The sequence below is a fragment of the Cervus canadensis genome, chromosome 20 (assembly GCF_019320065.1).
Source record: "Cervus canadensis isolate Bull #8, Minnesota chromosome 20, ASM1932006v1, whole genome shotgun sequence".
NCBI lineage: Eukaryota > Metazoa > Chordata > Mammalia > Artiodactyla > Cervidae > Cervus > Cervus canadensis.
The window spans coordinates 59,038,240-59,064,111 of NC_057405.1; the positions used below are offsets into that span (position 1 = coordinate 59,038,240).

At 37.5% G+C, this 25,872-nt stretch overlaps 1 protein-coding gene across 4 annotated transcripts in view; it reads right to left on the reverse strand.

Annotated features, from left to right (window-relative positions):
* The window catches only part of CDK19 (cyclin dependent kinase 19), a 265,473-nt gene that overhangs the window by 131,489 nt on the left and 108,112 nt on the right, over window positions 1-25,872 (reverse strand). For 2 of the 4 annotated variants that reach the window (XM_043439309.1, XM_043439306.1), the window contains exon 2: window positions 358-418. The exons of the other annotated variants lie outside the window; for them this stretch is intronic. Coding sequence is in view for 1 of the 2 variants with exons in the window: in XM_043439306.1 (XP_043295241.1) it covers window positions 358-418 (61 nt within the window). In the remaining variant the exon portion in view is untranslated. The remainder of the gene's footprint in view (window positions 1-357; window positions 419-25,872) is intronic. 4 annotated transcript variants of the gene reach the window in all.

Here is a 25,872-nt window from a genome sequence, read left to right on the forward strand (position 1 = left end):
AGCAGCAAGGAAGAATACAGCGTATGAATAATGATTTGGATACCTTCCCAGGAAGAAATCATAGTAAAACCAAGTCTGAGAAAGTCAGATAGCATGCACTATACGCTTTCCTTTCACTCTTACTCTTTGGCTAACAGCAGAGAGGCTGAAATTTAGTCTGGAGTTCTATTCAAAGTTTTCTACTTTTTATGGATTTTAGTAATACTGAATAAAATTTCCAAGTATTAGCTTGGTTCTACATTTTGTGAAAAGCACCATTATAAATTATTTTGTGACATTTGTGCAAAGCTCTCACCTGTCACATGCCCACCCCCGCACACACACACAATGACACCAGAAGGCAACACTCTGCTTTACCTTCCGCTGAAAAGTCTGCTACCTCCAACGCTCGAGGTCCATACACGAAGCCTCCTGGAATCTACGAACACAGCAGAGGCAAAAGGCAGAGAAGTTTATGCAGATTTAAAGTTACACTGCCCCAAACACAAAATGCCAAACGCCTATCACAAGTCTATACATCTGCCAAGGAAACCAGATTTGGGATTTGACAATGAATAAATCAATAATATATTGATATCATTCAGAGTTTATTATACATTACACAACTAATTATGTGGGGGAAAAAAAAGTTAACTAATTATAATTCTAAAAGGTGAAAGTGTAATTCAAAAGTTAACTAATTATAACTCTCACCAATATAGGTGATTTGCACTATTGAAAATCCTAACAGTAAATTTTTTAAATCACGTGAGAGAGCCAATATAAGGAATATATAGGAAATTAAGTAGGAATATATAAGAAATTAAGTAGAAAAATATACTTCACATAATGAACTATGATACACTCGACAGCTCAAGGTACAGTCTTAGAACCAGAGACTATTCAAAATATAGGAGAAAAATAATTAAAAACAGACCTGCAGAGGGGGAAGGGGAAAAGTAGAACTGTAAAGATACTCTAATGCCAAGATTTAATTTAAGTCTGACAGCAATGTTGAAATGAGCCAGATACTACATATGCTAGGCAGTATGGGGGAAATCTACCTTGTTCGAATAGTATAAAATAAATATAAGCACGAAACATGAAACTCTTTTCAGAAAACATTCACGTAAAAGATTAAGAACTTAATCAGATAAAATACATAGATCTCAGATTTCGTTTCATTCTTTACGGATACTGGGCTTAAGGACTACAAAATGCAGCTGGTATATATGAGAAAAGGAGTCAGATAAATTTTACTAGCTATTAAATTTAAAAGACGGAGGCATGTTATCTTTATGTAATATCAAAAAATCCTTTAAAATATCATCAAATAATTAGGAAAGAAAGAAAAGTATTATTTTAAAACATGATAATATGTGAAGAAAGAAACACTGCCTTGAGGTCAGATGGCTTGAATTCAAGTTCCAGCTAAATCTCTTAACTGCTTTGTGACATCAGTCAGGTCACTTAATCTCTCATACAACGAGAGTTGTTCAATGAGGACTTTACCTCTCCAACAGTACGTACTGACTTTACTCTCTCAGACTTATACTGACCATCAAATGAAATGTCGTATTATAATCACAGAGTCTTACATTCTGCAAAAATTTTTCATCAAGTGCATTTGACATAAATTAACAACAAAAGTTGTTAACTAGGAAACAGAGGGAATATTGGAAAAAGAAATGGCAACCCACTCCAGTGTTCTTGTCTGGGAAATCCCACGGACAGAGGAACCTGGCAGGCTACAGTACATGGGGTCGCGAAAGAGTCAGACACGACTTAGCGACTAAACAAGAACAGAGGAAACATAAAGTGCCAAACCGAGAAACCTGGGGAGCTGTGTGGGCAAGGAAACCCAAAGAAGCAAAGCAAAAAGGCTGAGATGGTCAAAAGAGCCTAGAGTAGGTGACAAGGCTAAATGCCTGCCAGAAGGTCACAGTTCCCAAAAGATGGCTATATCATATTACTAATTCAGCAATTTGCCCAGCACTATCTGCCTCAGATGTACCTTCTCTTAACTCCCAAAACAACCTTATAGACTACACCCTCCTCTAAGCTTGTGACATTTTAAACTAAAGACCCAAGACACAGTAACTTCTTGTATATCGCATATTTTTTTTAAAAGTCAGAGAGATAAGATCTCACCTAATAAAACAATTATGCAGAAAAGGCTTATATAGGATGTATGATGAGCTAGTTACTGTCCTAAAGCTCTACAAGTACTAACTCATTTGGTCTTTACAACTTTGAGATAACTTCTGTTATTATCCTCACTTAACAGATGAAGAAATTGAGACACAGTGAGCTTAAGAAACTTGCCTAAATGCACATAGCCTGAAGTGGCAGACCTGCAATTCAAACCCAGACTGTCTACTTCCAGACTACACTTTTAGTCGCTGTATCATCCAGTCTTCTATGAAATTAAAATCACACAAACCAAGCACTTAACTATATGTAAAAAACAATTACAAAATGTTAAGTATTCAATCACGTTGCACTTGCAACATTTCCTTGGAAAATTCAAATTCAAATGATGGTTGTACAAAAACATGTTTAAAAAATGAGAAATGCTTACAACATAAAACCAAAAGATAAAGGCCTGAAAAAGACTGAAGAATATATATCCAAACAACATTCAAATAATATTTTTATTAGAGTAGCAAAATTGAGTGAGTCCGTTTCCATTTATTAAGACTTACTGCCATGGGATTACACTAAAATCACTCTTTGATATTTTTAAACCTTCAAAAAAAAATTCAATACAATGGATACTAACACATATCCATTAGGACAGCTATTAATACTATCAAAAAAAAAATATTTCAAGGACTAAAACAAGGCAAGGATGTGAAGAAACTGTGTACTGTTGGTAAGAATGTAAAATGGCGCAGTTGCTATAGAAAACAGTACAGCAATGCTTCAAAAAATTAAAAATAGAATTATTATTCAGAAATTACACTTTGGGGTATACAGCCAAAAGATTTAAAAGTGGGGATTCTCAAAGTCAATCCGTACACTCATGTTCATAACAGAATTCACAATAGCCAAAAGGTGGAAGCCACTCAACTCTTCACTGACAGATAAGTGGATAAACAAGATACATGTATATATGTATACACACATACACACACACATACATACAATGGGGCATAACCAGCCTCGAAAAAGAAGAAAAGCCTGCACATTACTACAACATAAAATAATCTTGAGGACATTATGCTAGATAAAACAAGGAAGTCCCAAAAGTACAAATACTGCATGATCCTTCTTATACAGGTACCGGGGATAGTCCAATTCATACAGATAGAAAGTAGGGGCTTTCCCAGGTAGCTCAGCAGAAAAGAATCCACCTGCCAAGCAGGACAGTAGGATAGTGTTTGCTATGGGTTGGGTAAAGGGAAAAATTGGGGAGCTTTCTTTGCTATAGGGTTTCAGTTTTACGAGATGAAAAGAATTTTGTGGAAAGATGGAAGTGATGGTGGCACAAATAATGTATTCAACATCACCGTATACTTAAAAAGATTAAAATGGTAAATTTGATTTTATATGTACATATGTCATCACAATTCTTGAAAACAGTAATAGGTGATAACTGTATAACATCCAAAAAGATACATATAAAAAATTGTTATTTCATCTTTCCAGAAAAACTAATGTACATCCCTTTTTAATGTATGATTGCTATACAGTTGAAAAAGTATATTTTATATATATATATATTTAAAGTGATTTCTATCAAGGCCATGCTTACCAATGTTAATCGTCCTCAATACTCCTTGGTGTCTCATTGGTAAAGAATCTGCCTACCAATTCAAAAGATGCGAGTTTGATCCCTGGTCTGGGAAGATCCCCTGAAGAAGGAAATGCAACCCACTCCAGTATTCTTGCCTGGAAAATTCCATGGACAGAGGAGCCTGGCAGGCTACAGTCCATGGGGGTCTCAAAAGAGTCAGACACAACTTAGTGACTAAGCAACAACTTAATTTTACTAAATGTTTGATTAGAAAAAGAAACTTTTAAACTAAAAGGTTAAAATAATTAAAGCATAATTTTTTGCTCCAAGAACTTAAGAGTTCTTGTAACAAAATAACAGGTTAAATCCTCTAGATTTCCCAGCAGAAGAGCTTAAAGATTCCATTCTCATGTTTGAAGAATGTCAGTCAAATCTCTTTTAAGACATTACACATGTGCTACTACTTAGGTATTATACTAAATTGGTCTCCTACTTTTATTCTCAATCCTTGTTGCACATGTACCATATACCTGAACATACACCATATGCATGGCTGCCTACCATATACCCATACTCCCTTCCTGTTACCTAGTAACAGATTCTAGTTTTATTCTACGCAGCATGTACCCAAGTAAGGGTCTATACATCCTAGCCTTCCTCACTGCTAGGACTGGAAAATGAGCTAGAAGCGGAAGTCACTGGATGGGACTTCCGGGAAAGCTACTTAAAGGGGACTGAGCACAGATCTTTCTAACATGCAAATCATAACTGTCAAAATCCTTATCTTTCCGCAGAGGCCCTTTCATGACTTCTTTGCCCTCTACTTATTTCTGAAGCCTTAGTTAGTTAGGTCAGTTGCTCAGTCGTGTCCGACTCTGCAACCCCATGTTCCCAGCACGCCAGGCCTCCCTGTCCATCTCCAACTCCCAGAGTTTACTCAAACTCATGTCCATTGAGTCAGTGAGGCCATCCAACTACCTCATCCTCTGTCGTCCCCTTCTCCTCTTGCCCTCAATCTTTCCCAGCATCAGGGTATTTTCCAATGAGTCAACTCTTCGCATGAGGTGTCCAAAGTACTGGAGTTTCAGCTTCAGCATCAGTCCTTCCAATGAATGCCCAGGACTGATCTCCTTTAGGATGGACTGGTTGGATCTCCTTGCAGTCCAAGGGACTCTCAAGAGTCTTCTCCAATTCCACAGTTCAAAAGCATCAATTCTTCGGTGCTCAGCTTTCTTCACAGTTCAACTCACACACCCATACATGACCATTGGAAAAACCATAGCTTTGACTAAACGAACCTTTGTTGGCAAAGTCATGTCTCTGCTTTTTAATATGCTATCTAGGTTGGTCATAACTTTCCTTCCAAGGAGTAAGGACTTTTAATTTCATGGCTGCATCACCATCTACAGTGATTTTCGAGCCCAAAAAATAAGTCTGACACTGTTTCCCCATCTATTTCCTGAGGTGATGAGCCAGATGCCATGATCTTAGTTTTCTGAATGCTGAGCTTTAAGTCACCTTTTCACTCTCCTCTTTCACTTTCATCAAGAGGCTTTTTAGTTCCTCTTCACTTTCTGCCATAAGGGTGGTGTCATCTGCATATCTGAGGTTATTGATATTTCTCCTGGCAATCTTGATTCCAGCTTGTGCTTCTTCCAGCCCAGCGTTTCTCATGATGTACTCTGCATAGAAGTTAAATAAGCAGGGTGACAAATATACAGCCTTGACGTATCCTTTTCCTATTTGGAACCAGTCTGTTGGTCCATGTCCAGTTCTAACTGTTGCTTCCTGACCTGCATACAGGTTTCTCAAGAAGCAGGTCAGGTGGTCTGGTAGTCCCATCTCTTTCAGAATTTTTCCACAGCTTATTGTGATCCACACAGTCAAAGGCTTTAGCATAACCAATAAAGCAGAAATAGAAGTTTTTCTGTAACTCTTGTTTTTTCGATGATCCAGCGGATGTTGGCAATTTGATCTCTGGTTCCTCTGCCTTTTCTAAAACCAGCTTGAACATCTGGAAATTCACGGTTCACGTATTGCTGAAGCCTGGCTTGGAGAATTTTGAGCATTACTTTACTAGCGTGTGAGATGAGTGCAATTGTGCAGTAGTTTGAGCATTCTTTGGCATTGCCTTTCTTTAGCCTTAAGCTCCAGCCATAAAGAACCACATGTAGGATGGTGACTATCATTAATAATACTGCACTGTATACCTGTAAGTTGCTAAGGCAATAGATCTTAAAAGTTCTCATCATAAGAAAAAAGAATTTTGTACCTATGCTTTGTTGTTCTTCAGTCACTAAGTCAAGTCTGACTATTTTGTAACCCCATGGACAGCAGCTCACTAGGTCCCTCTGTCCATGGAACTTTCCAGGCAATAATACAGGAGTGGGTTGCCATTTCCTTCTCCAGGGTATCTTCCCAACTCAGGAATGGAAACTGATTCTCCTGCATTGGTAGGTGGACTTTTTACCACTGAGCCACCAGGGAAGCCTCTGGTGATATGATAAAAAGAAAGAAAAAATATGTATTTTGCACTTAAGATATAGTATACTATACCATTAATCTTATTAACTGTGTAATCTAAATTGTCAAAATCCCAAAGATTCCTAAGTGTATTGTATCATTTACTATGAAAGGTATATTAAAACTTTTCTCTTACACTGAAAAATATAAGAAACAAGGAGAACCACTTGTAGCCTTTGCACAAGCTGCTTATAATATACTTCTCCTAAACCTTTCTTCATCCATCCCTCAAGCCTCAGCTCCTACAAAAAGCTTTGTACTACTTTGTACTACTACTGCACCCATCACATACATAGGTACAGACAACACATTTGTACAACAAATATGAATAGACACTCTTCCTACTTTTACTGCTGACTACTCGTCATGTATGGATGTGAGAGTTGGACTATAAAGAACGCTGAGTGCCAAAGAATTGATGCTTTTGAACTATGGTGTTAGAGAAGACTCTTGAGAGTCCCTTGGACTGCAAGGAGATCCAACCAGTCCATCCTAAAGGAAATCAGTCCTGAATATTCATAGGAAGGACTGATGCTAAAGCTGAAACTCCAATACTTTGGCCACCTGATGCAAAGAAATGACTCATTTGAAAAGACCCTGATGCTTGGAAATATTGAAGGCAGGAGGAGAAGGGGACGACAGAGGACGAGATGGTTGGATGGCATCACCAACTCACTGGACATGAGTTTCAGTAAACTCCGGGAGTTGGTGATGGACAGGGAGGCCTGGCATACTGCAATCCATGGGGTCGCAAAGAGTTGGACACAACTGAGCAACTGAACTGAACTTTTCTTGTACAGGTACTACTGTACTTTCCAATTATAAGGTAATTTTGGTTTTCTTGTCTGTTTTTGTCACTAAAGTGAAAGCCCCTAAGGATAGAGACCATCAGTAATTCTTTGGCTTTCCATAACCCTTAGCACAGAGTCTAGAATACAAATTCAGTCAGTGAAGTTCAGAGAGACAGCCATTTTTAAACACTTCAAAAATGTCATGTTCTCAAACACTTAAAAGCACACTCTTGCCTCCTTTTCCAATCACAAAAACTCTGTTATCAGAGAATTAGATAGACATGATACAAGAAAGCTCAGAAGAGATGGCATTTAGATTTTTAAGGAAAAATGAAAGTTAAGAAAAAGAGAGATTTAATTTTAGTGTCCACTGGACAGCCCTGTCCTGGAGAAGGGCATGGCAACCCACTCCAGTATTCTTACCGAGAGAATCCTCATGGACAGAGGAGCCTGGCGGGCCACAGTCCACGGGGTCACAAAGAGTCAGACACGACTGAGTGACTAAGCACACAGCACAGACAGCCCTGTATCAGGTTCTTCACATTTAATTATTTCAAGCCTCATAAAATGTCTATGAGATAGTTCTTAACCTCATTTTAAAGGCTAAGAAGTACATAATTTGTTAAGCAGCTAGGCTCTGACCTCAGAAATATCTGCTTCTAACAACTGATATTCATTACATATTAGCTCTTAAATTTTTAGATATAAACATAAAATATAGTGGCCAAGAGAGAATTATCAATAAATAACTCACCAATTAACTTAGCTTCCATATGCTTCATCACTATTTACCACAGTTTAGCTGAGTTACAAGGAAGCCAGTTTTTAAGTGATGAGGATGAAAGAGCATGACTGACAGAATCAAAATTCAAACTTGCTGAAGTAAGCTTTAAAGCATAAATAAAAACTAACAGCAAAATTTCAGAATAAATCTTTCTCATTACAATCTTCTTTCATTCCCTCCAGTATTAAATGGGAGAATACACTGCAGGGGACAATGTCTCTCCTAAATTCTAGATATGTTTAACAATCCCAATCAGTGACCCTGAGGGAAAGCCTATTGCTCACCACATAATATTTAGAATAATACCTTAGATGAGTAACTACATCCATTAAAAGGTTAGTAAACATAGTGAATAATAGAGTCTAAACAAGAAACAAGAAAATAACTCTATGGAAAAAATTAATGTAATGCTGTGATTTTGGGATTCGACAATCCCTACCCAGATCTTCTCAAACCTCAAAAGAGATGTATTATTATGACAGTGTGTGTATTCAGACAATTCTTTATAAGAGGTTCATGAAAGGAAATAACAAAACTAAACAAAAAGTGCCCCAAAACGGTGGCACAAGGCATTTCAATTAGATAAAGGCTCCTGACAGTGAGGATAGTTTAAATGCAAAGATGAATAACCAAAAAAGTATTAAATTTCCTCCTATGGGAATACTTAAAAATTCAGAAAATTTTATCTATATGAAAGTTCATGTTTAATTCTATCTGAAAACAAAAGAGGTTGGCATCAGCAACCTATGTCTTTCTCACCCAGGAACAAATGCAAATGCCTTAGTTCAGTAACCCCCAGCCATTAAGCCACCAATCATCTTTTCATTACCTGGATACTGAAGATCCTGCACTGGCTCCCAGAACTCAAGAGTCCACACTAATACTGCCTTGCTATGCATACTGTTATACAACATAGAACAGAGGTTTCCCACTGAATTCTACAGCCCTGTTCCCAATAGCTAGACACACAGCAAAACCTGGTGAAAGCCTGATCCTACTCAGAGACCCAAACAATCCTTAATTCAGGATCAAAGAACCTCTGCCAACAACTTGCCCAAATGCCTCTCTCACCGCACTCCGATCCCAATTCCTCAGAATTAAAATTGAAAGATTTCAACAGGAATCTGTGAAATATAAAAGCTAATGCTACAGTTACACAGCAAAACAGAAGCAACTTCTTAAAGGAAACTCCTATCCTCAACTATTAATAATTCAAGGGAAAAACACAATTAAGAGAAAAGGATATGATAGAATATCTCTTATTTGTCAAAAAGAATTCTTACTTTTACACTCCCTTTCTAAACAAACCTGTAACTACTAGAAGAAAATAAGAACAAGAGATACACTTTCCACTCTGGAATTATGCAGATGCAAAAACTGCTATTTTTCCTTTTATACCACCTTAATGACCCCGCAATTTGGACCCAAGTTCTGGCAATCCACTCAGCTACCTGCCTGGCCATTCTGGGGGTGTGAAGACTCCCCACCCCCACTCATCCAACTGATCACTGAATCCCACCTCTCCCCTAAATATTTTTTTACCTTCCTCCTAGCTTTGTCCCTTTTAAAAAAATGTTTATTTTATACTGGACTATAACTGAGTTACAGTGTTGCGTTAGTTTCAGGTGTACATCAAAGTGACTCAGTTTTACACATACATATATCTATTCTTTTTCAAATTCTTTTCCCATTTAGGTTATTACAGAATACTGAGCAGAGTTATGTGTGCTAGTAGGTCCTTGTTGGTTATCTCTTTTAAATATCGTAGTTTGCACATGTCAGTCCCAAACACCTAATTTATCCCTCCCCATCCCCACTTCTCCCCTTTGGTAACCTTAACTTTGTTTTCTAAATCTATGAGTCTATTTGTTTTGCAAATAAGTTCATTTGTTTTTGTTTTTTTTTAGATTCAGCATATAAGCGGTATCATGTGGTATTTACCTTTCTCTGAGTTCACTGAGTATGACCATCTCCAGGTCCATCCAATGATGCAAATGCAGCTTTACTCTCCTACCCCCACTGTTGCCTCTAAGAAGCAGGTCCTCCTCATGTTTTGTTCACCTGGAACTCTCTAATAGCCTCCTGTTTCACTCTCCTCCCTCTCCTGTCCTCTCCACCATCCACACTGCTGCAAAACTCATCATGAAATTCCATTCAACAAGGCTACACACCCAACTGTCAGCAGTGGTTATCTCTAGTGAATGCCTACATTTCTGTGTTATTTGTTTACATTTTATAACAAGCAAGTGTCCCTTTTACAATCGGAAAAAAATTTTATTATTTCCATTTGGGGGAACTATTAAAGTCTATTCCATTTGGAATCCAATATCCCACTTTAACATCATGTTAAAGGCCACATTCCTGAGCCAGGCACAGGATAATCCTGCTCTGCCTTTCTCCAACATATTTCTAACCTCCATCCCTTAGTACATACTGAATACTTTAGCCATCCTGAATTACTTGCTGTTATGTTCCTTGATATCCTAATTTTATACACAGAGGAAGCATCCTCCATTTGGAATATAGAAATGCAACAATAATCTTGAGTCTGTTCCTAATAATCAAACTGGCTCTAATTTTGTTGTTCAGTCACTCAGTCATGTCTGACTCTTTGCGACCCCATAGAACGCAGCACACCAGGCTTCCCTGTCCTTCACCATCTCCTGGAGCTTACTCAAATTCATGTCCATTGAGTCGGTGATGCCATCCAACCATCTCATCCTCCGTCGTCCCCTTCTCCTCCTGCCTTCTATCTTTCAAAGCATCAGGGTCTTTTCCAGTGAGTTGGCTCTTCCCATCAGGTGGCCAAAGTATCAGACTTTCAGCTTCAGCATCAATCCTTCCAATGAATTTTCAGGGTTGACTTCCTTTAGGATTGACTGGTTTGATCTCCTTGCTGTCCAAGGGACTCTTAAGAGTCTTCTTCAGCACTAAACTTCAAAGTCATCAATTCTTTGGTGCTCAGCCTTCTTTATGGTCCAACTCTCACATCTATACATGACTACTAGAAAAACCATCGCTTTGACTATACAGACCTTTTTGGTGATGGCACAAACAAAACTGTGCGCACCAGGACCCAGGAGAAAGGAGCAGTGACCCCACAAGAGGCTGAGCCAGACTTTCCTGTGAGTGTTTGGGAGTCTCTGGCAGAGGCAAGAGTTAACAGTGGCCTGCTGTGGGGTCAGGGACACTGACTGGCCTAAGTCCTTTTGGAGGAGGTTGCCATTACCCCTACCATTTGGCTTCAGGGAGGGAACACAGCACCACCCATCAGCAGAAATTGGATTAAAGATTTAAATTTAAATTACTTTAATTTTAATTTACTTTAAATTTAAATTACTGAGCATGGCCTTGCCCACAGAGCAAGACCCAGTTTTCCCCACAGCCAGTCCCTCCCATCAGGAAGGACCCACTAATAGTTATGTCATTAAAGAAAAAACAGGTTTATTTACCTCATCGTGCACCACATTATTTCTAACTGTAGCCTACGGTCCCACAGTTGTACCAACACACTAAATTCTTTCCTTCTACCAGAAAGAAATGCTGTTTTTAAAAGGATAAAATAAGACTGCACTTTGCATCCATAGTCTAAGAGATAATATGGGAAGAGGCACGATGCAGTGTGATAAATCTGGGTAGGGGGATTGAAGAGAAGAGAAAAATAGGTCAAGTACCCTGGATAAATTTGCAGCACAATTTCCTGCAGAGTGGAACAGCTATATCTCAAGTGTTATAAATCTTCATCAAGTAAAGGCATGATAAAGTTAAATTGGAAAATAGTACAAGTATTTAGATTATTTCCCTCCTTTTAGCATGAAAATTCAAAAGTTGGCCACTTTTTCAAAACACATAATTGGATTTACCTTCCTTCAGTTTCTTCTACTATGTAAACAAGTACAAACAACCATATGGAAATTAGAGAGACTGTATGTAACTTAATGAGATCTCTTCTTCTAATTATAAATTACACATAATTCTTTCAAACCACATGAAATACAGACATGAAACCCAGATTTTTAAAAATATAAGCCAAACACATGAAAGAAAAAAAAAAAAAAGGAGACATTCCTTTCATTTGATTGTGTAATTGGGTCAAACAGCAAACAGCGTTACCTAATACACATTTCTACCTAAAGAAATAAATAAAGAAAAGTTAGGGAAAGAGGGGCGAGGACAAACAAAGCTTAATAGGTTGCAGTAGCTAAGGAGCAAATCTAAGGATTTCCATACTTTTTGTGCTACATTATATAAGTTTTATTAAAAAGAACAGGTTTTTAGCTATAATAATGGAATTATGGCTATGCACAAGAATGTGTTTAAGAGATGCATGTTAAAATACTAAAGGGTATAGTGCATGATGATTGCAACTTACTTTCAAGTGGTTCAGAAAAAATATTTAAGTATGTACCAACATATTTACAGACAAAGCAAATATGGCAACCTGTTAACGATTTAATCTGGACCTGAGGCTGGCAAACCACAGCCCAGGCCAAATCCAGCTGAGCCTGTTTTTGTAAATAAACCTACTAGAACACTGCCATGCCCATTCATTCACCTGTTGTCTACAGCTGCTTTTTCTCTACAGCTACACAATTAAATAGTTGTAACAGAGACCATGTGACCTCCAAAGCCTAAAATACTTACTGGCCCTTTACAGAAGTACAGCAAATATCTGACCCTTTATGGAAAAAAATGGCTAAGTCCTGATGTAGAGAGTGGACATACAGGTGATCACAGAATCAAGTCTTCAAGCTTTTCTATATGTTTGAAACTTTTCAATAAAAAGTTAGAAAAACATACACTTTTATACACAAATCTTCTGATTTCTCCAGAATACAGATGAACACAGAAACAGATCATTGAAACAGAGAGCTTGGATACAATCATAATACTGATATGATTCAAAAAACACTATTATGCTGTTTGGGGTACAGAACGAGCAGCTTTTTAGGACAGCAATTTGGTGATATCTACTTTTAAACACTGCTTTTCTATACCTATCCTATAGAAATACACAAGTATGCAAAGATTAGTAGCAGTGCTTACCTGTCAGACAATGATGCAAGCACTTCACCTATCATGCAATCCCCACAACATCCTAGGAGCTAAGGACTACTATACTCCCCATTTTACATATGAGGAAACTAAGACAGAGAGTTAATTTGCCCGAGTCGTGCAGCTAACAAATGGTATAACAGGGATTATGAGTTCAGATAAAACTTCAAAGCTCAGTCGGAATCACCATACAACACTGCCTGTTGGAAAAAAGGACAAAATACTCCAAAGATGAATACACAGAACCAATACACAAATGAAGACATTCAACCTCTCTGGTTATAAAATAATAATAATTAAATAAAAGCAGAATATCATCTGCCTGTCAATTAGATAAACGGAAAAAAGCTAATGTGGGCAAGAGTAAGGAGAAAGCAGCAGCACTGTGTCCTTTTGACAGATGTGTAATAAAGTCAGCCTACTTGGAGAAAGGGGTGGCAATATGCTCCTAAATTCAAAATGAGCATATGCTGTGATCCAACAATTCTGCTTCTAAGAATTTATGCTCAAGAGATAGTCAGACAAGTGGGCAAATATACTAAGCATTATTTACTACCACAAAAAAAAAAAAAAAACTAGAAACAACCTAAATGTTTATCAGTAACAGTAAAATACAAACAATGGAATACCATAAAGTCATTCAAAATGATTATATAAATCTATATTACTAACACAGAAAGATATAACCACACATAGCATTTAGGTTTAAAAAAAGAACAGATTAAAACCACACATATAGGATGATCATACTTCTGTAAATGTTTTTAAGTGAGTATGTATGTCTGTGTACAGACCACAAATGGATGAAAAGATGTCAGGAGGGAAATGAACCAAAATATTAAGCAATTATCTCTAATTACTTAATATTAAAGTGGTGGGGTTTTGAATGTTTCTTACTTTCTCCCTATTTCCTTATTATCTAATTACTTTTCCTGATTGTGTAACTTATATTACTATTTTTAGAAACCATAGTCAATTTTAAATACTTGCTTTTCACAGCTCAATAATTACTATTTCCTCATTTAAATCATGCACAACCATTTCTTTATAACATGCACTGTGTATTTAATTAAGGAGTTCGGAACAACTTGTTAAGGACTTCATGACATTCTAGAAATAAAGATACTAAAGAGCCAACAATCAACAAAAATTCATGCTAGAAAATTAATGGTAATAGGATTAACACATATTATCTATAGTACAAAAGCATTATCTCCTTTATTTCTCACAACTCATAAGGAAACATCACTATCCCCATTTCTACAGACTTCTCTTTTCAGACCCTAAAGCTTCCTGGTTCTTCCCCAGGAATTAAAAACAAATTTTTTTAATACACAATTAGAATTTATCTTGCCCAAAATCTCTAGATCTCTGAGTTTATTATTCCTTTCACCTCTACACTATGTGTTTACCACTCATTCTACTAAAAATCACTTCTCTGGCTCACTCTTCATCCTTCAAAACTCAGCTATCATAGGCTTTCCTTGTTCTTGAAAGCTTTCCAAATCACCTGCACACTCCTAGGTCAATTCAGTGTCTTTCCTGGTCACCCTCACAGCATCCTGTGCATACGTGGAAAACAGAATTTATAGCCCTGTAATCTCTTTCATTCTCTCACTAGATTATAAGAAAAGGATCTATGCCTTTTATCCTTACACTCCTAATTCCTACATAGGGTTATCCAGTAAGTGTCAAATGAATGAATGAATGATATTGCCAGTTATCTTTTTTCACCATGTATTTTTAATTTAGCCAAACATATTATAAATCCTTAAAGGTTGGAAACTTTGTCACATGTCCTTTTACTTTAAAAAATTTCTTTAAAAATTAAAAAAAAAAAAAAACACACTATCAGATAAAAAAAGACCTAAAACTACAAAACTCTTGGAAGAAAACAAAGAATTAAATCTTCGCAACTTAAGATCAAGCAGCAGTTTTCTAGTATAAGCAACAACAAAAAAGACAAATTGGACATGGTCAAAATTAAAGCCTTCTATGCCTCAAAGGACATCATCAAGAAAGTGAAAAAACAATCCACAAAATGAGAGAAAATATTTGCAAATCATACATCAGATAAGGGCCTAGTATCCAGAAAACTCTTACAACTCAACAACTACAAAGAATAAATAGACAACCCAATTTTTAAAAAGGGAAAAGGATTTGAATAGACATTTCTCCAAAGACTATACACAAATGGCCCAAAAACACATGAAAAGATGCTCAGTATCATTAGTTATTTGGGAAACACAAATCAAAACTACAATGTGATACTATTTCATACCCACTAGGATGGCTAAAGGGGCTTCCCAATGACTCATCAGGTAAAGAATCCGCCTGCAACATGGGAAACACAGGAGACATGGGTTCTATCCCTGGGTTGGGAAGATCCCCTGGAAAAGGAAATGGCAACCCACTCCAGAATTCTTGCCTGGAGAATCCCCATGGATAGAGGAGCCTGGTGGGCTACAGTCCAAAGGGTCGCAAAGAATCAGACATGACTAAGCACACAGGCATGGCAGGATGGCTAAAAGAAAAAAAATACCAAATTCTAACAAAGAAATTGGAACCCTCACACATTGCATTTGGAAATGTAAATTGGTGCAGCTGCTTTGCAAAACAGTTTGGTATCCAGAGTTCCTCAAAAGGGTTAAATATAGAGCTAACATGAAGTGAAGTGAAGTGAAGTTGCTCAGTCGTATCTGACTCTTTGCGACCCCTTGGACTTGTAGCCCACCAGGCTCCTCCGTCCATGGGATTTTCCAGGCAAGAATTCTGGAGTGGGTTGCTATTTCCTTCTCCAGGAGAGCTAACATACAACTTAGCAATTCCACTCATAGGTATACACCCAACAATTTAAAACACGGTTGAACAAAAACTTCTACATAAATGTTCATAGCAGCATTATTCACAATAGCCAAAAAGTGGAAACAACCAAAGTGGTGAATGCATAAATAATATATGGTATATCCATGCAATACAATACTCCAGTCACTTACAAGAGTGATGTACTCATACATTCTGCAACATGAATGAACTCTGAAAACATTATGCTAAGTGAAACAAGTTAGAAATAAATATAGCATGATTTCATTTATATGAAATAATACTATATAGTAGATAGTATACATATACTATGATTTCATTTGTATGAAATGTCCAGATTAGATAAATCCATAGAGATAGAAAGTAGATTAGTGCTTTCCAGGAGCAAGAAGAATGGGGAAATAGGGACTACTGCTAATGAGTAAAGGGCTTCTTTTGGGGATGATGAAATGTTCTAAAATTAGATACTGGTAATGATAACACACCACAGTCCAAAAGCATCAATTTTTCGGCACTCAGCTTTCTTTTTGGTCCAACTCTCACATCCATACATCACTACTGGAAAAACCATAGACTTGACTAGACGGACCTTTGTTGGCAAAGTAATGTCTCTGCTTTTTAATATGCTATCCAGGTTGGTCATAACTTTCCTTCCAAGGAGTAAGCATCTTTTAATTTCATGGCTGCAATCACCATCTGCAGTGATTTTGGAGCCCAGAAAAAGAAAGCCTGACACTGTTTCCACTGTTTCCCCATCTATGTGCCATGAAGTGATGGGACCAGATGCCATCATCTTAAGTTTTCTGAATGTTGAGCTTTAAGCCAACTTTTTCACTCTCCTCCTTCTCTTTCATCAAGAGGCTTTTTAGTTCCTCTTCACTTTCTGCCTTAACGGTGGTGTCATCTGCATATCTGAGGTTATTGATATTTCTCCCGGCAATCTTGATTCCAGCTTGTGCTTCTTCCAGCCCAGCATTTCTCATGATGTACTCTGCAAATAAGAAAAATTGATGCTTCTGAACTGCGGTGTTGGAGAAGACTCTTGAGAGTCCCTTGGACTGCAAGGAGATCCAACCAGGCCATCCTAAAGATCAGTCCTTTGGTGTTCTTTGGAAGGACTGATGCTGAAGCTGAAACTCCAACACTTTGGCCACCTCATGCGAAGAGCTGACTCACTGGAAAAGACCCTGATGCTGGGAGGGAGTGGGGGCAGGAGGAGAAGGGGACAACAGAGGATGAGATGGCTGGATAGCATCACCGACTCGATGGGCATGAGTTTGAGTAAACTCCGGGAATTGATGATAGACAGGTAGGCCCGACGTGCTGCGATTCACGGGGTCGCAAAGAGTCCGACACGACTGAGTGACTGAACTGAACTGAACGATAACACAACTCTATGAATACCTAAAACCAGTGAACTGTCAAAAAATAAAAACCTCTGCACTACAATGGACCTAAATAAGTATTTCAATGATGAAAAATACAGTAACTTATCAATCAATACCTTAGAAATTTACAGAAAAGTACATTCTGACAACTGACAATAATTAATTTGCCTTCATCAGTCTCTTCATTAATCATCATGGATGCCCCATAGGCAAACAGTTCTCATTACCTTTATATTAGACATCTTGTTACAGATAAGAATGTTTAGGTAGGAATTAAACAAGGATACTAAAATATTAGAAACTGAAACATACTATGGAATCTTAAGGGAAGTATTTTAAAATTTCTGGACTTCTTTTAAGGCAAGTAATTTGATCAAGATATAAGATTCCATGAAGTGCTAAAAGCTTATGTTGTGTTTTTGATTGCTACCTATAAGCACATCTGGAAAGAGATTTTTTAATTTTTATTTAAATTATGTAGTTCTTAAAACCCCAACTTTATGCAGATCAATATAGGAATACTGGGGAACACTAGGAAACACTAGTTAACTTTGAAGTTTCCTAATCAGGACCTCCACTTTAAAGTCAAATATTGTTAAGCACAGTATGATTTATTTATGCTCATCTTTTCACTTTACAGTTTTTCCTTAAGAAAGTTCCCTTTCTCAGAAAAAGTTTTAACCACGTATTTATTGATCACAGTGCTACTTGGAATAATAAAAAGTTACAACCTAAGCATCAATCAACAAAGTAAACTGGTTAAACAAATAATGGCACATCTATACAGTGAAACATAGTCATTAAAAATGTAGAATAAAAAAGAAAAATAAAATAAAAAACAAAACAGTGACTTTCTGCGGAAAGGTCAGAAAGCAGACTTTTAACCCATATCCTCAAGAATAACTGCATATAATTGATGCTTAATTGATGGAAGGTTTGTACATGGGAACGGTTAAACCACAGCTGAAAAACATGTATTTAATGAATTGAGACCATATCCATTATACAATGTTAAATAGAAAACACAAGTTACCAAAAGTCATGTAGAACATGATCACATTCTTGAGAAAATATAAGCATATATTTGCCCACAAAAACATGTATAAAAATATATCCTACACCATTCATAATGTTCATCTATTTTAATCCTTTTTGATTACTCTTTCCAGCTTTGAAAATTATATAAATTTAAGGTATACAATGTGACAATTTATGTGTACATACTGATTATCACAATAAGGTTAATACATCCATTATCTCATAGTTAATAATATGTGTGTACTCACCTCTTTTTAAATTTTTCTTAAACATGTTTTATTTATAAGAAGAAATTTTTAATTAAAAAACTTAAGACTCTCCTCTTTAATCTATTTTCTTTAGTTTGAAGGCTTAAAGTAAAATAACTCATCACGGAATGCATTTTTTCTTCCTAGTAAAGTTTCTTACAACAACTAATTGTAGATGGGGAAAAAATTCTATCTTCCTGCTGAACCTAATAAGGTCAATCCTCATTTTCAAAACCACCAGGTGATTATAATTTTTACTCAATACCTACCCTTTTTATTGCTAATTTAAGTTTCAGGGAAATTTGTCATGGAAACCCCCTTATATTTTTGGAGAAAAAAATAAACCAACACTTTGTTAAGGACTTCTATACATTATAATTTAATTACTCCTCATAGAGACCACATGAGATAGTAATTTATCATCATATAAATTTTACAGGTAAAGAAACTGAGGTTCAGATATATTATTTAACCAAAATACCAAAGCTAGAGAGTATTAACCCAGATTTGAAATAAGGCTTTCCAATCTCAAGTTTTCCTTATACTATAGTTGTGCTTTTCATTTATATGTATCTTTATTGAGAATCCGAAGTAAAAATCCCTCTCTGAGAAAGGAAAATTCACATAGTTCTTTAAGAAGGAATAGACTTTAAAAAAAAAAAAAATCATTTGAGCCCCAAAGTACTTTATTTAAGGGCCTTTGTGACTGGAAAATATCTTTCTGATAAAGGCACTGAATTTGCAACCTCAATAAACTAGTCTGAAAAGCTTAGTCAGCTGGCATGGAGCAAGAGTCACATGTAAAATTTAACATGTCTAACTTCTATCCTTTGGTGCTAAAAGCACCAAATTTCTCTGTTACATTTTCCTATTATTTGTACAAAAAGATAAGGACTCTCATAATGCAATATAACTTTATTTAAAAGCACATCTTTATTCACCTTAATTTTAAACTTTTATATTTATATGAACTTGAAGATCTACAAAATTTGGTTAATTATGAAAAGTCTTTACACAGTGTGAGAGACAATGATAATTCATTAACCATATTTATCATTAAGCCCTTTGGTGATTGCTAAGCTTTGTAAAAAATAAGACAACAGGCCCCAAATGGAGTCATTTTTGCTAAGTCCCAGATAATAAACTGAGACTTAGTTACAATTTTGGTCTTCTTCAGAAATGGAATGTTAAACCAATCAAGAATCACTTGATCAGCACTAGTTAGATAATCTGCCTGAAAGATGTCTACCATCTCCTAAAGGAACTATGACCTTGCCATAACCATTCCCCGTCCTGTAACCAATCTGCTTTTGGTCTAGTAAAATTTCCTTGTTCCTGCTCCCTTCTGCTTAGAGTCCTTTCATTTTGTATAGCCCCTTTGCACACCTTTCTGTTAAGATTGAATGCTGCTCAACTCTTCAATCACTCAATAAATCCAGTAAGATCTTTAAAATATATTCAGTTGAATTTTGCTTTTAAACACTTTGGTGGCAATGTTGGGATCCAAAGGAAACTTCTGACGACTCGGAATGAGAAACAAAGGCACTGGTACATGTGAATCCTTTGAGTTTTCTGTCTTTCCATGGGTAAGTTCCATGGGTAAGTACTCCTTGGTTCAGAGCCTACTTCTGATTTCTGCTCTGGTTGGCTCCCAATCTAATTAGCTTCTCAGTCCAAGGCTGAGAGAGTCAGTTTGAGCTTCCAAACAGTTCCACTTGGAATCTGACTTTCCAGCTCTTGGTTAGTGCACAGTGCCCACTTGTTGGGATTTACTAGTTCACTTCAAAATTCTACATTAGCAACCACCAATGGTTCCACTTAGGAACACATAAGGCCTTCCCTTGACAAGTCCGCAATGCCATCTCTGGTTACTGCTGGTGTCTGCAGTTCCATTTCCTTGACTACTGTTAGTTTCTGTTACAACGCACATGAGGTCAAGGAATAATATATATACTGTGAACGGGAACCTCAGAAGCCAACGTGACAACATCGATGGGTACAAGACAGATACTTAAAAGCTGTCAGAGTACTCACCACCAAACTCTAAGACACTCACGCTGGAATAAGTTGGTCATGGAAGAGGTTAGGTTAACACCAGGTCACCCACCAATCTCAAGAAAATTGCTGTGTGACAAGATACACTTTAAAACATCAATCACACACCCCCAACCCAGCAGCACATTCCTGTCAGGTATTAATCCGGCTCCTACAGACCTGAAGTGTAGCTAAATGGAATCCTCAAGTTTCAAAGGACTGAGCACAACACGTTCTGACACAATCGCTTATTTTAATTCTACGGACTGTGGTCCTGGAAGCTGTTGATATCCAGGAAAATGGCAAAATCTTACAAAGACAACCTAGAACTACAATGGCCACTGAGGAGGACGTTCCAACTAAACAAGATCATCCATTTAAAAAGTGCACCTGGAAGCAAGGACTCGCAAAGCAAGCCAACAGAACGGGATACCTATTCTAATTGGCAAGCAGAAGACTCAAAAAAGCTTCAAGATTCTAAAACAGCTTCATTAAAAGATTCTTTGTAAAATGCTAATGAAAAATTAAAGACACAAGAGGCACCTAAAACAAAAGACTACAAGGCTGACTGTCACAAAGGGTGGGACACGACTTAGCAACTGAACCACCACCTCAAGGCTGACATGACTCCCACTACTCCCCTCTATCCTCCTTTACTTGAGCACTCATTCAACTAATTAATCCTCTGTCTGAATCATCTTTCCACTATGAAGAGACTACAAGACCATAAACAAAAGTCTCCCAATAAATGGCCTTACAAACACCCCCATATTTACCCTCAAAGGAGGGCCCCCAGCTGGGCCTCTCTCAGGGTTGACAAGACTCTGAGGGATTTTCTGGTTATTCCCTGAAACAGCCAGTGGGAAACTAAAATTAATGAAAAACCTTGCCATATTCAGGTAGCCATCAAAGGTACACTCTTTAACATCCACTCTGAAGCCTACAAATGCAATCCTGGGAAAATTGTCAGAAGCTGGCAAAGGATGAGAATTCTTGCCAGAATCACCTCTCCTGAACATGTTTCTAGTGCCCAGTTGAGAAAGGTAAAATTTAATGTCATCCCTTCCTTTCCAAATCCAGACCCATTGGTTATTAATCCTTCCTCTCCTAGAGACAGTTATTGCCTTCTTGTATGTCTTTTTGGGTCCTGAGAATTGTATAAGTCTTTTGTTCTTTCTTTTAGCTATCTTTGGGAGTGACTCAGGGTCTTGAGAAGATAGTGTATTTTGCACCCTCTTGGAGATGCCTCAAGTCTCAGGGGTTATCCAACACTGCCAGGAATATTTACTGTTTGTCTCGAATGAAACCAGGTAAGACATTTGAAAGGATTTTTTTTTTAAGTAGCTCTCTGGTCAGAAGTTGGCCAAACTGTAAGCTGATACTCAAAGCCTGACAGAAACTTTACTTTAGGCCTTCTCCCCTAAGCTAATATGAAACCAAACTATGGACCCAGAGAGGTAGAAAATATTCCAAAGACAAACAGGCCTAGATCTAGAACACAGGAATCTTCTGATTGCTATCTTAGTTGAAGATCCTCTCTCTGACAAAAGGAAGCAAATTGAAAAGACAGACGGATGGATGGGTCAGCTCTTTGAAGTCATTTTGGTTGCAACTTAACTCTTCAAGCATCCGCCCACAATGCAGGAGACCCAGGTTCAATCCTGGGTCGGGAAGATCCCCTGAAGAAGGAAATGGCAACCCACTCCAGTATTCTTGCCTAGAAAATTCCATGGATGGAGGAGCCTGGTGGGCTACAGTCCATGGGGTCACAGAGAGTCGGACACAACTGAGCGACTTCTCTTTAACTCTGCAAGGAATTAAAAAGTAACTGTCCTCATCTCATAAATTGAGTCTTTACAAGAACAGAAAATGCAGCTCAAGAAGAAATTCAAAGTCTACCTTTCTTCAAATCTCCAAACCTCCCCTTTTCATCTAAAATGACTTCTGCTGTTCAGTCGCTCAATAGTGTGACTCTTTGCAACCCCATGGACTGCAACACACCAGGCTTCCCTGTCCTTCCCTATCTCCTAAAGTTTGCTCAAACTCATGTCCATTGAATCGGTGATGCCATCCAACCATCTCATTCTGTCATCCCTTCTCCTCCTGCCTTCAATCTTTCCCAACATCAGGGTTTTTTCAAATGAGTCAGCTCTTCGCATAAAGTGGCCAAAGTATTAAGAGCTTCAGCTTCAACATCTGTCTTTCCAATGAATATTCAGGGTTGATTTCCTTTAGGATTGACTGGTTTGATCTCCTTGCTGTCCAAGAGATTCTCAAGAGTCTCCCCCAGCACCACAGTTCAAAAGCATCAATTCTTCAGGGCTCAGCCTTCTTTATGGTCCAACTCTCATATTCATACAAGCTGCTGCTGCTGCTCAGTCGCTTCAGTCATGTCCAACTCTGTGCGACCCCATAGACGGCAGCCCACCAGGCTCCCCCATCCCTGAGATTCTCCAGGCAAGAATACCGGAGTGGGTTGCCATTTCCTTCTCCAATGCATGAAAGTGAAAAGTGAAAGGGAAGCCGCTCAGTCGTGTCCAACTCTTAGCGACCCCATGGACTGCAGCCCACCAGGCTCTTCCGTCAATGGAATTTTCCAGGCAAGAGTACTGGAGTGGGGTGCCATGGCCTTCTCTGATCCATACATGACTACTGGAAAAACCATAGCTTTGACTAGACAGACCTTTGTCAGCAAAGTAATGTCTCTGCTTTTTAATATGCTGTCTAGGTTTGTCATTGCTTTTTTCCCAAGGAGCAAGCATCTTTTAATTGCAAGGCTGCAGGCACAATCCATGGCGATTTTGGAGCCCAAGAAAATAAAATCTGTCACTGTTTCCATTCTTTCCCCATCTGTTTGCCATAAAGTGAAGGGACCAGATGCCATGATCTTAGTTTTTTGAATGTTGAGCTTTAAGCCAGCTTTTTCACTCTCTTCTTTCACCTTCATCAGGAAGCTTGTAGTTTATTATTAAAATTCCCATTAGGAACCAAAAGTCCGTATAGGAGGGACTTTCATTCTTTCTCTGTGCTTTTGAGATACAGATGTTCTACCTCGTTTTCTCTAGAAACTGAAGGTTCTGTCTTTGAAATGAAAACTTCAAAGAGGCAGTGCTTACCAGGAGTAAAGAAAAAAAGGGGAGTGAAAGGTTATCTGAAAACCAGGCGAATGAAAAACTGTGTCCATGTTAGTAAAAAGTGTAACCTTCTGAGTAGGTAGCCTTAATTCATTCCATCTACCAGAAACACAATATGGACCCAACTGTTTTATTAACTTTGATTTTTGCATTATCATACCTACCTCATAGCTAAAATGTTGGAGCAGAAACTGTAAGGTCTGTTTGCAGTCTAAATGTTTATGAATGTCTATGTGTGTGGTACTTTCTTATCTTCAGATGACATTGCTAAAATTTATTTGTGAAAAGATTTAACTGGCTTAAAAACAAGCAAGTGCTATATAAAATAAGTATACTGTCAGAAATACAAAAACTCATTTTTTCACAAGTTCATGTGATCCAGGATAAAGCTTTAGTAAATAAAAGCCAGTGCAGGGCTTCCCTGGTGGCTCAGTGGTAAAGAATCCACCTGCCAATGCAGGAGACACGGGTGGGCTCCCTGATCCAGGAAGACCCTACATGCCTCGGAGCTACTAAGGCCCTGGCCACAATAATGAGCCTGTGCTCTGGAGGCTGGAGCCACAACTACTGAGCCCACGCAGCCTAGAGCCTGTGTTCCACAGCAAGAGAAGTCACCGCAATGAAAAGCCCATATAACTAGAGAGTAGCTTCCTCTCTCCACAACTAGAGAAAAGCTTGAGCAGCAGCAAAGACCCAACACAGCCAAAAATAAAGAAAGAAATAAACAATTTGTTAAAGCCAGTGTTATCTGTTGGTTTAATCCACATAGGCAAGATCTTAGAGTTATCAACATTAAATATAAAATCTACTCTACCAGGATTTATCAAAAGTCAAGTTCATGCTATCTCTGTTAAAAAATCAACAAGAATCTATCAACTTAAGATGATGGCTAGCTATTAATGTCTTACACAAGTCTCATGAGTAATCTAAACATAATTGTTAAGAAAGAGACATAAAACAGATCTAAGATAAGCTTTATAAGTAAACTTTTCAACAATAATTGTACTTTACAGTATGTGTACTTAAAAATATTTTTCAAAATCTTTTTGGTTACTTGAAACCTTAAAGTTATATTGAGATAAGTTAAATGATGGCTGCTGCTGCTAAGTCGCTTCAGTCGTGTCCGACTCTGTGCGACCCCAGGCAGCCCACCAGGCTCCGCCGTCCCTGGGATTCTCCAGGCAGGAACACTGGAGTGGGTTTCCAGTTCCTTCTCCAATGCATGAAAGTGAAAAGTGAAAGTGAAGTCGCTCAGTCGTGTCCAACTCTTAGCAACCCCATGGACTGCAGCCCACCAGGCTCCTCCGTCCATGGGATTTTCCAGGCAAGAGTACTGCAGTGGTGCCATTGCCTTCTCCAAATGATGGCTATTCATTGACTATCTAGATCATTCCCAAAGAAGATAAAATACTAAAACATTAATTGCTGAATACATCTTTACCTACTTTGGGCTTCCTTTTACAAAGGAACTAAAAATATTTGGGTCTTCTATTAAACATATTTTGTGCCACATTGTAAAATTTGATATGATAAATATGCTTAAGAAACTATGAAATGTATTCACAAATTTGCCAGTACAAGTTCACAACTGTTTACTTAATTTTAACTAGAAATCTGATTTTTAAGAATTAAAAATATAAATTTAAAATGACTAGAAATAAGAGGAATAGCTCTGTATGCAAGGCAAGTAGAATGTGTGTTTTGAAAAAGAAAACACGTGAGAAATGGAGATGTATTTTTGTTAAGAGGAAAGACGGTAATGTTGTCCTGAAGTAAAGATGGCTATTTGAGTACGGGAAAGAGGAAAATAAGGGACAAACTATGGATAGAGAAAGTTGAGGAGAGAGAGAGGGAAGTAAGGAGGGAGACAGGGAGGGAGAATAAGCATCTTGTGTGATCAAACTGGCTAAAAACTGAACTGTAATTATAAGAGTTTTTAAAATAAGTTTTAATACCAATACTGTACTTATAAACTAAAACTTAATCCTTTTTCATTTGCTAAAAAGGCAAAGTTTTATTGTACTAAGGGTCACTCTTGATAAGCTACTGTGAAGGTTTTTCCTTTCTAAGTAATCTGTCTAGAAAGTAACAATTTTGTGTTTTATCAAGATAATTTCCTGTGTCTCATGTTCTCTTTATCACGTCTTTGATTAATTAGCAAACCTAATTCTTCTTGATATTAAAGTTTTGCTCAGAACTATGCAGTCTTCTATATTTGCCTTTGAAAATCCTTAATTGTCACTTGCTTTAAATGGATAATTATTATTTCATAATGATCTGAATCATTTTTAGTCAAGTGTTCAAAACCTTTGATATTTTGACAAATTCCCCAAAAC